The sequence below is a fragment of the Phascolarctos cinereus genome, unplaced genomic scaffold, assembly GCF_003287225.1.
Source record: "Phascolarctos cinereus isolate Bilbo 61053 unplaced genomic scaffold, phaCin_HiC Scaffold_2;HRSCAF=192, whole genome shotgun sequence".
Taxonomy (NCBI): domain Eukaryota; kingdom Metazoa; phylum Chordata; class Mammalia; order Diprotodontia; family Phascolarctidae; genus Phascolarctos; species Phascolarctos cinereus.
In genome coordinates, this window is record NW_027555625.1 from 316824471 (window position 1) to 316836612 (window position 12142).

General features: G+C 36.7%; 1 protein-coding gene across 4 annotated transcripts in view; it reads right to left on the bottom strand.

Annotated features, from left to right (window-relative positions):
* Positions 1-12142, bottom strand: part of RPRD1B (regulation of nuclear pre-mRNA domain containing 1B) — an 83969-nt gene that overhangs the window by 46481 nt on the left and 25346 nt on the right. For all 4 annotated transcript variants that reach the window (XR_013484794.1, XM_020990756.2, XM_020990755.2 and 1 more), the window contains exon 4: positions 1224-1336. Coding sequence is in view for 3 of the 4 variants with exons in the window: in XM_020990756.2 (XP_020846415.1) it covers positions 1224-1336 (113 nt within the window). In the remaining variant the exon portion in view is untranslated. The remainder of the gene's footprint in view (positions 1-1223; positions 1337-12142) is intronic.

The following is a 12142-nucleotide window of genomic DNA, read 5'->3' on the forward strand; positions in this document are numbered from 1 at the left end:
TCAGCAGGCTATTGTAGTCTCGCTGCTGGGAGAATGGTGAGTGGTAGGGAGAACGGATATTGCATGAGCTAAGTTAGGCATTAGTTCATGGAATTTTTTACTTTTTTTGTGTTCTTGGTGTCCTATGCCACAGAGACAGATGAAATCATTTTTATTTCTGATGCTTAATTTGTTTCAGAAAGGCTGATTGTTGTGAGAATCAGAAAGAAAAATAGTGTAATCCTCTATCTTGTTGGTCAAATGACCTGGAAGTTCATGACATTTTCAACTGTTTTGTGGTAACTGTTCTTTCCATTTACACTGCTGTAATCTTTGTTTTTATTGTTTTCCTATCTCTGGTTATCTCACTGTGTATCAGGTCATATAAATCTTTCCTCATTTCTCGCTATTCATCATATTGGTTGTTTCTTCCAGTATGGTAATATTTCTTACATTCATGTACCATTATTTCTTTAACCACATCCCATTTGAAAGGCACCTACTTTGCTTCCAGTTCTTTGCTAGGACAAAAATGCCATTATAAATATTCTGGTAGGTATAGAACTTTGCTTTTTGTCAATTACCTGCCTAACAATAACACCTCTGAGTCAAAGTGGCATTTTAGTCACTTTATTTGCCTAATTTCAACTTGCATTCCAGAACAGGCATACAGAGTTGCAGCTCCACCAACATGCATTGGTTTGCCTGTCTTTGCGTAACTTTTCCAATACTATTCCAACACAACACTGTACAAATAGATGTCTTTTGTCATTTTTGACAATTTTCTGGGGGTGAGGTGAAACCTGAGGGTTACTCTAATTTGAATTTCTCTTGTCATTAGTGATTTGGAACATTTCTTTCACACAATTCTTTTGAGAATTGTTTGTTTACATTCTTTGACCACTCATCTATTGGGAAAAGGTTTTTGATTTTGGATTATTGTCCATATATCTTGGATATCAAACCCTCAGAGATACTTGATACAAAAGTTTTTTTCCCATATAATTGCTTCCCTTCTTATCTTAGATGCATTAATTTTGTTGTGCAAAAAGCTTTCAATTCATGTAATCAAATTTATTTCTTTTAATTCTTATAACTGCCTCTGTTGGGTAAGAATTTCCCTAAGGGTGTGACCCTGGGCAAGTCACTTAACCCCACTGCCTAACCAACCAACCAAACAAACAAAAAAAGAATTTCTCTAAGGGGCAAATCTTAAGTAGTTTACCCCAATTCATTGGACATACCAAGAGAGGGCCTGCAGTAGGATCTTGGGGAGAGTAGCTTCCAGGGTAATCATCATCTTCATCTTCTTGTATCTGCTGAAAAGTTCGCTTGAGAGATTTCTTCTCTTCTGTGGCTATATGAAAAAAACAAACAACAAACCAAAAAAAGCAAACTAAGTCACATAGTCTTAAATAATATGCATTATTTCTTACATGCAAACTCAGGGCAAAAATCTTTACAAATTTTGAAAAAGATATTTAACCCTTTAACAAGTAATGCTATGGATTTTAACAGTGCACAGCATTAAGCATGACCAAAGGTGGTATTGGTCTACGTCAGTTTAGACTAACATGAAGAAACATCTGCAATAATGAAAAAGTAGAAGTTGTCTATTTAATTCTAAAGCTTCATCATTTTAAAAGAAATCTGATTGAAAAGTGAAATAAAAAACATCAAGCAATGTGACCGTGACTGCAAATCCTGGCTCTGTCACTTAAGTACTTTAGTACTTTATCTCAATTGACCTCAGTTTCCTCATGTAAAATGAAAACCTTGGTCTAGATTATTTCTAAGGCCCTCCTAATTCTAAATCAATGACCTTATAATCTAATTTAAACAATCCAATAGAACTGGTATTTCAGAGAGACAATTACTCTTTACACATAAAAAAAGTTTTAATTGCTGTGGCTTTAAAAAAATCACCAAAGACAACATATAAAAATGCACGAGCACCAAGTTAAGCCTTTCTCAAATATATACATCCTTACTATGTCTTTACAAAATAAGTCCAATTTCACTTTAAAATAAAAAAAAATTACTGAGAAATGCAAATGAAACTAAAGGGTTCAGAAATGAAATAAACTGCCCAAGAGCCACTGAAATTAAACCTTTTTTGTTGACAATTAAAAATTTTAATTTTTCCACATGCTCTAGGTTTTTAAGAGATGTACCAATAACTTTTGAAATAATTATTTTCACATTATGTTGGACAGAAAAGCCAGAACTATTACAAAGAAACAAATAAACTGTGATGCAAATTCACAGAATGAAGATACTATTTAAGTTTTTTCTATGATCCTAAAGATGTGCTACTTGAAGGGTAATAATCTAAAATCTGATTAGATAACAGATGCTAAAAGCCATGGAAAACGAACCTACCAGAAACTATATTCTTTTTCTTTGGCACAGTAGAAAAAGAACTGAATTTGACTAAGGAGATCTGAGTTAAAGCTTCAACTCTGCTGCTCACTTGCTGTGTGACCTCAGGAAAGTCACAGAATCTTTATCTCTAGACTTCAATTTCCATATGTGTAAAATAAATGTACTTGTACTCCCCACCATACAGCTTTATGATTGGTAAAGTGCTTTGTCGGACTTAAAAGTGCTACAGAAATATGAGTAGCTACTATTAACTACTATAGCAAAGAACAGCTAAGGGTAGATTGGAGAAAAGAGGACCATTGTGAATGATCACATATGTACATCTGCACAACAAAGCTTCTTCCACATGAGCATGCTGAACATATCATAAACATAAACTATCGAAAGAAATCTACAGGACCCCCTTATTTGAAAGACTCTCCATATAAGCACATAACAAGTACAAAAGTAAGTTTGTCCACAACTGTTACCTTAGAGGCAGTGTGGTACAGTAGAAAGATAAGTTGACTATGAAGTCAGAAGACTCAGGTTCAAAATCTCTGATGCTTATTACTTGGGAAGTCACTTACCCTTCAGAGGTATCAGGTTTCTCATTTGTAAAATGAGAAGGTTTTCCAGCTTTACACCTATAAACTTACACTACTGGGAACAGCAAGAAAGATGCAAAAAAGGACAAAGCTATTAGCCCTGATAAACAATGAGCGTATCAACCTATCCACCCCTTTCTTCACCATCACTACAGCACTTCATTTTGACAAACCTCATACCAATTACAGTTATCATATTCTTGGACTACATGATTCTTCTATCTCAGACATTGACTGCTTCTTATATGAGGTCTGAAAGCTAATTTAAAAAAATATTTAAACTTTTACTTATCTCTATCTATACCTACACAATAATTTGAAACACCTTTAAACTGGAATGATTGGGTATGTTATATAGTCAAGTAAATCATTTGTGTAAGTCAAGTGTAGAAACTTAACTGTGGTATAAAAGTAGCCACATTTTAAAAAAAAGTTTAGAAATTGCTGCAATTTTTAAAAGTCTAATAATACAACGACCGTACTCTATACTCATTTCCTCCAACCCTTCATGCAGCACAGTGATCTGGGCTATATTAGAAGCAAGGCCAGCAGAATGCCAGTTCTGCCAAATCCTACCGAGATCAGAAAGTTTCAAATACAGGTCTAATAATGAATCAGCTATCTGATCAACTAAGTTCAGAAATGTGTGCCATGCATCACTGCTTTTGCAAAACACTTAGAAATAAACGTTCTCATATGATTCCACAACAAACCTGCAAGACACCACAAGGTATTATTATTCACATTTTACAAATGAAGAAGATGGAAACTTAAGATCTATTAACTGACTTGTCCCTGGTCACATAGCTTATAAATGCAATGGCCAGGATTAGGAAGATCTTCAAAATGCCAGCTCTACAGATAAACCAAATCATAGCTTCAAATCTTTCTATAGGTTAATAGTTTGACCCACAGGATGCCAAATTTGTAGACGATGTTCACCAGCCAGGACACCAGGAAACCAGAAAGAGAAGGGGTATGCATAGTCAAAGTAGATTATAATCATAATCATAACCCTCCCACCTGTCTACCTTTCTTTCCTCTATGTATTGTATCAGAGACTGGCTCTAGCTCTAGACTATGGATATCACATACTTCTGTAAACAAAAGCCCAGTTTCTTTTTGATTAGGTGCCAGAGGGCATTAAGGATCTCTGTGCAGCAAGATAAACCAAAAATCCTAGGATTAACACAATCTTTCTTAATATAGAGAAAAGTCTGCTATTCTATCAGTTTGTGCTCTACTTCTCCTATCTCACCCAACAAATATAAGACATACTCAAAAGAATAATAATCTAGCTTTGGATATCAAAGTTGTAGCAAAGTTGCTAGACCAAAATCACAGCAGCAAACAGTGAACTGAAGTTATTAGCAAGGCCTGTTTGTTCCAACAGTGACAGCTATTTCCAAGTTCAGGTAAAAAAGTCAAGACCTGACTCATTCAATATAAATCTTTCCATCAAGACTACATACAGTAACATTTTTATTGTTTCATAGAATATACTTGCAGATGTACCTCACTTTACACCATAAATGTATGCCCTAAGAGCTGAGTATAAACCAAAGTTTTGCAATGGAATATCTCACAAGTCCTAAAGTACAAGTACCTAGGAGAACTCTGTACAGAATTCCTTTATAGAATGAGTAATATTTTGTAAGGCAGCTCATTAAGTCTAAGTTGCAAAGCAGGTGGTGATCTGCATTGGTTGAGGGAAGTCTGACTGGGAATTTCTTATATCAATTAAATCATAAATCTGTAACCCCTCCCCCCAAAAAAGTCTGCTTTTCTGATAGGCAAATAACCAGTCTATGATAACAGAAAGCCCCTTGGACCAGAAGGCAAAACATTTGTGTTGTAGTTCTGGTTATATGGTAAGTAACCATTTCTTCAGTTTCATATTTCCCTTATCTATAAAAAGAGATGGGTGGAGGGGACTGAATTAGCTCTCTCCAAGGTCTTCCAGCTCTAAAATTATGACTGTCACCCATCCTGCCCCAGAAATTTTATTTTCACTTACAACTTTTCTTAAAGTGGGGGCATACCCTTATTTGTAATAAGGTTAAAATATCAAAGGGGGCAAAAGACACACATTTCTAATCAACTTGAACTACGCATATCTGTTAACTGCATAATCTCATTTACTCGGTTCCAACACCCAGTGTCTATCAACAGACTTACCCAATGACACCAAGCTAATAAGTGTCTGAGCTGGGATTCAAACATCTGTCTCTTGGTTGCAGGTCCAGTACTCTTTCCACTAAACAGCTTACAATCTAACCAAACCGGCCTTCTGGCTGTTCCTCAAATGTGCTTGTTTCCACCAGCTTTGTATTGGCTGTCCTGCACACCTAGAATACTTTGGCTCTTCACTCCTGACTCATGAAATAAATCCCTCACTTCCTTTAAGTTTCAGGCTTCTGCATGAAGTCTCTCCTATATAGATATGTTTCCTTTTGCAGAATGTAAGCTCCTTCAGAGAGAGAATTTTAAAATTTTTGTCTTTGTGTCTTTGGCACTTAGTACAGTGCCTGGCATATGGTAGATATTAAATAAATGTTTCCTGACTAACTGACACACCATTCTTACTCAAAAAAAGATAGATTTAATCAGAATTGGAAGGGAGAATAAACACCACCTAGTTCAATTCATAATAGACCAAGAAGTCTTTCTACAACTGCGTGCTAAAATAGTCATCCAGCTTATATATTTGAAGAGTCAGTAAAGTACATGGTATAACTAAACCACAAGATGGCAATAATGTTGATAGACACTGGGTGTTGGAACCAAGCAACTGATATTTTGCATCTATTAAAAAGGGGGGGGGGCAGACCAGATGGCTTCTCAGGTTATTTCCTGCTTTAAAATCTATGATGCCATGAACGAAGAAGAACCCACTCTCATCAGAGGCCTTTCAGACAATTCTAATGGTTGGAAAGATTTCTCCTATGTTAAGCTGAAATCCCCTTTTCTCCTCCAAGTTTTGCTCTTTAGGGTCAAATAGAATAAGTCTATAATCTCTCTTGTACAAGGACAGACTCAAATATTTGTTCCTCATGTCCGTCCAAGGTGTCTTTTCTTAAAGCTAAACACCCCCAATTCCTTTAATTGATACTTTCCTGACAACACTGTGAAGCAGGGAATGTAGTTATTAATATTCCCTTTTACACAGGAAGTAATGGAGGCTCAGAGGGTAAAATGACTTGATCATGTTTAATCAGCTGATAAATGCCAAAGCAAAGATTCAAACTCAGGACTCTGAAACTGTGGGGCAACCAAAGGAAGGCAACCAGGATAATGAGGGGAACAGGAAATAACATGCAAAGACAGGCTGACATTTAGGATGGATAAGAATAGGACCATGTCCTGAATACGCTAATAGTTGTCTCCGAGTATTTGAAGGACTATCATGTGGAATAGGAATTCAGAAATAGAAACAAAGTTGCAATAGAGGCAAGATTCAGGGCAGTATAAAAGGAAAAACTTCCTAACAAGTGGAAAAGTCCAAACATGGAATGGGCTGCCTCAGAAAGTAGTGGACTCCTCATCACTGAAAGGCTGCAAACGAGGACTGGATGAGCACTTGTTGAGGATGCTGTGATAGAGACTCCTGTGCAGACTGGATCCCTTCACATTATGAGACTGCGCCATTTTCTGTAAGGGTAAGTGACTTGTCTAAAGTCACATAACTAGTGTCAGAGATGAGATCTGAACACAGAATTTAACTTTTTACAAGAAAAATACTAGTTCAAAATTATAAATAAGTACTTAAAACCAATAACCAGAAAACTGTGATCTGTAAACCATAAGAATATTTAACATGATACAAGGTACCTACTTTATCCATTTCCTTAATCTCTCAAATCTAAGACTATCAGGTAGAGGAAAGAAGGAGAGGAAAGAAGGAGAGGAAAGAAAGACACCAGTTTAAAATTTTGCATATTTTCTTTCACTCCCTCCAAAACCCTGAAGCCCAACTACTACCCACACTATGGATTCAGGAAAACTAGTGCTGAGAAAGAAGCAGGTGGGGAAGTGATTTTCCCCTGTCTCCATGTATGATGAATCCTGTTTTCCACCACCTTGGATAAAAACCAGGCTGTCAAAAATTTTTTTTAATGAAGCAGTCAGGGTTAAGTGACTTGCCCAGGATCATATAACTAGTAAGTGTCAAATGAGGTAGAATTTGAACTCAGGTCTTCCTGACTCCAGGGCCGGTGGTCTATCCACTGTGCCACCTAGATGCCCCTAGGCTGTCAACATTTAAAGTATGTATCGAACTGACATCCTTAAGGAAGCAATGAATCAAGAGAAAATTTGTCAGAATTCTGACAAACAGAACCCCAAGTGGAATACAGTTTAGAAACAACATTTGTAAATTTAGAAAAGAAGTTGTAGCCACTAGGTTGTCATCTTCAATGTTAAAAAAGAAAACATTACATTTTTCTTATTTCTAATACAACTAACATATAAAATTAATAAATACCAAATACCTATCATTTGAGTAGCATTTTTGAAAAAGAAACAGGATCAAAGTCCTTTCTACAGCTAAAAAAAAGTTCACTTGAACAAAGGAGGACACCGCCTGTACTGCTATTTTGGTCTAGTCTCAAAACACAAAAAGAAACACAATACTGCCCTTTCAAGTCTAATATGGTTGCAAATAAGATCATAGGATTTAGAGCTAAAATGGAGATTATCAGGTCCAGCCCCCTTATTTTTTACGTAAAAAAAACAAACACCAAGAGCCAGAAAGGTTAAGTGACCTGCCCAAGGTCACATGGGTAGCAAGCAGCAAATCTGGGACCCAAATCCAGCATTCTTTTCACTATACCCCACTACCACTTAGAGTCACAAATTTCCTCTGCATCATCCTTTTCAAAAATGCTTAAGGATACCACCACTGTTTAACACTAAAGTCTTTCTTCAAAACCTAATGATGGCATGGCAGTGAGCCTGAATTCTTAAAGAAATCAAAGCAGGGTAAGCTCTGGGAATTCTTGTCAAGAAGAGAAAGGCTTCAAACTGTTAAGCAAAATAACATTTTTTTTACTGTAAAAGGGGCAAGAGCTTTAAGAAGAAACATGGAAACCTTCAATTCCATGGGATAAACACTAACATCTTTAAAACTCACAGAATGTTATAGTTAAAAAAAGACTTCAGAAATTATCTAGCACAATTCCTTCATTTTATAGATACAGAGGCTGAGGTCTAAAGAGGGAGAGTGGCTCACCTTAAGTTAAACAACTAGTTGGTGGAAGAGGTGGTAATAAAACCCAGGTCTCCTAACTCTTATCCTAGTACTATTTCCAACATCCTGAAAATGTAGTAAAATAGTAATTAGATATTACAAAGGAGGGATTGAACGTGAAATGACAGACTTTCAAATGGGAAATGACAGAGATATAAAAAAAAAAGATTCAAATAAAACTTAAAAAAACAGCTATTATGCAGGACATGATAGTATATCCTTATAATCCTTAAAATCCCTGCTACTAGAAAGGCTGAGGCTGATCACTGGAGCTTGAATTCCAAGCTACAGTAGGGCTAAACAAAAACATTTATCAGTACTATGTCTGGTACCAAAATGATGACTCTCCCTCCCAAAGGGGGTGCCTAAGAAGGGGTGAACTGGCCCAAATTAGAAAAACAGAGCTGGTTAAGCTTCTGTGCCAATAAGTACTGAGATTGGTCCATGAGTGGCTTCTGTACTCCAACCTGGGCTAGAAAGGGAATTCTAGTCTTTTAAAAAAAAAAGTAGATATTATTATATAAGGACTCTGAAGTACTGTTAAAAGTATAGAAATAATGATGGGATCACTCTGTGTCAGGGATGGAGTAAAAGCAGGGAGAAGTGTTGTGCTAATAAATGAACTAGCTCTTCAGAAAGAAAAAAAAATACCCACTGACACACTTTTAAGTTTAATCTACATTACTAACACTTTCTTAAGTCTAAATAATCAACAAAACAATAAACTAAGTCTTGATTTATAACATTTGCTGATTTCCAAGGTAAATGCTCACACTGAAAACTTAATCTGAACCAACCAGAGCTGGCTCCAGCACACCCTGACAAGTGAAGGGGGATCAGCTGCTAATATACTCCCATTTTCAGGAAATTTTTTTTTGCAATAAAAGGTAATCTGTCTACTGGCTACTCTCTGCTGTTGACTAACTTCCTGGGGAACCCATTATCCATTTTTCTCCGTTTCTAATTAAGCTGGGTCTTTTATAGCCTAGCCCAGGGATGGGGAACCCGTAGCCTCAAAGCCACATGTGTCCCTCTAGGTCCTCAAGTGTGGCCCTTTGACTGAATCCAAACTTCATTTGTTCTGTGAAACTACTTTGGTGTTCTGTTCTTCATGGAGAAAGCAATACTTGAGGTGGGTCATGAAGGACAAGCACTGAAGAGAGAAGCAAGATATTTGAATAGATAGGAAAGGAAATGGTATTCTACATAGAAAAAAACAATCTGAAGAATGGCCCTGGGAAAGAAACTGAGTTGCTTTGCGGTCGGAGTACAAGGTTAAAACTAAAAAGCTGATTTTCATAAGTTAGAGCTTCCATTCTATGAAATGTGAAGGAAGGGAGAGAGAAAGGGAACCTACTACTATTAAGCACCTACTATGTGCCAGGCACTGTGCTAAGCACTTTACAAACATCATCAGGTTTGATACAATAATCTTGTGTGATCGGTGCTATTAATACACCCAACTTTAGAATTAGAGAAACTGAGGCAGACAAATATCAAGTGACTTGCCCAAGGTCACAAGGCTAGAAAAGCATCTGAGGTCAAATTTGAACTCAGGTCTTCCTGACTCTAGGCCTTGTGTACTGGATCCACTGTATCACCTCACTGCCTCTAGGCTATATACGGATATAAACTGTATCAATAACACTTTATGGATGTAGGTTTTGTCTCTTCAGCTGGATTATGTTGTTGAGGGCAAGGACCTCTTAATACCAGATTTTATCCTGATCTACTACCTGGGAACCTGGCTGAAAATATACATAACTGCTTTATTTCCAAACTTGTCACTACCAACAAGCCATTGTACAAATGGAGTCAAGAAAACCAAAGAGTGGTTTAATATGTTGGTTAGTCTGGCTAAACTACTAATGTTTTTTTCCTTTATTTTGTTTTTTGTTATAGAGGATGGCTTGGGGTGGGGGGCATATATTTAGAAATGACAGTAATGTAAAAAGAAAACAAAAATATTTGTTACAATGAGTATAGAGGAACTCAGAAAAAACAAACCAGAGTAACTCAATTAGGGGAGGATAAAAAACAGAACAAAAAGTTTAACAAGGACTTGATTTCTTAACTTCTGGATCATGGTTTAAAAATATGCAAATACCTGGATCTTGGCCAGGAATGGCATATAGCCAGCAGTGGCTAGTGAAAATATATATGCTGAGAGTCTTCAAAATCTAATCAAAAAGGCTTTAAAATGAAAAGGAGGAGTGACTAAAAATGCCTATGTATATCAAAGCTAGACATATTGAAAGTAGTCAAAATATAGGAAGAATAACAACAAAGATGCGCAGAAATTCAGAGGAAAGAAAATCCAAAAAGGAATCAGCAATAAAACCCATGGTTTCACATGTCAATATGCAAATGCATAAAGTATAGGTAACAACGAAGGTAGAAAACTAGACTTCATAAATATCACTACTGAGATTTGGTAAGAAAGAACCCATAGCTGAAATATGGTTCTGGATGGGTAAACGTTGTTCAAAATGGGGAAGAGATTGAATATATAGTAATAAGACATACTTATGTCAGGAAATCTAGGAAGCAGAGGGGAGAAGCATGGTAGAGAACATTTAGGTAAAAATTAAGAGAGGAAGAAATAGAGTATCAGAAGCACACAATAGCCTACCCGGACAGAATGATGGAATAGATGAGGCATTTGGTTTTTCTTTTTTAGGCAATTGGGGTTATGTGACTTGCCCAGGGTCACACAGCTAGTAAGCGTCATGTGTTTGGTCTAAGGCCAGATTTGAACTCAGGTCCTCCTGATTTCAGGGCCAGTGCTCTATCCACTGCTCCGCCTAGCTGCCCCGTCGATGAGGCACTTGGAAAACCTATCACAAAAGCCTGGCATGGAGGTATGATACAATAGCAATGGTGAATGAACTTCAATTATCTAAGTATCAGCTGGAGCTCTTTCTCTGCCAAACCAGAGCAACTAGCATTTCCTTGCTTCCCTTAACAATAATTTCATTCTTTAAAGGGCAGAAAAACCATCAAGGGGAACTGCTCTTTTGGAGCTAGTTCTCAGTGGCAAAGAGAAGCTGACTACCAGGGTATAAATGATGGGAATCTCTGGTAGGAAGTGGCCACTCCATTTTCGAATTTGTGACAGAAAAGGAAAGGAAAGATATACATAGAATGTGACGTGTACACTAATTTTAAGAGAATTGATTTCAAAGGTTTTAAACAAACGAATATGTAGCTTGTCATAAGATTCTACAGAGGAAAAGTTAGCCCAGGAGACATGGGAAACTTGTACACTAATTTTAAGAGAATTGATTTCAAAGGTTTTAAACAAATGAATATGTAGCTTGTCATAAGATTCTACAGAGGAAAAGTTAGCCCAGGAGACATGGGAAACTCTCAAGAATAAAATTTCTTAAGATAGAGAAACAATTTCTATGAGAAACAAAAAGATAAGTTGTCTAAAGAAACCAATGTGTTTCACAGGAAACTCAATGACCAACTTTGAAACAAGAAGGGATTACCCAGTATGAATATAAAAGCAAGGCATAGTCTTGAAAGAGTAATGTCAATAATGTCAAAACTCAGAATGAGAGGCTCATAAGGAAAACTAAGAACAAAGTTCTTTGTCAGTTTGGTTTTTTTGTTTGTATTTAAAGCTACACTGAGAAAAAGAGGAGAATAAAAGAAAGGACAGGACTACTGCTTGTGATGGGTGGGATGAATACAGGAAGTAGTGCTGCTCAACTCTCATTTTGCTTCTCTGTAAAGAATGAACTTTAGACTAGAGAGTACAAAATAAAAATGGATAAGAGAGAGTTGGAACCCAGGATGAGTAGGGAGATGCTAACCCTGATAAGTTCAAATCACCAGACCTAGACAAACGAAATTCCAAAGTAATCAAAGAACTGGCAAATGTGAAGACAGAGCTACTGCTGTCAGCAATCTTTGAAAAACAATAGAGAAAAGGAGA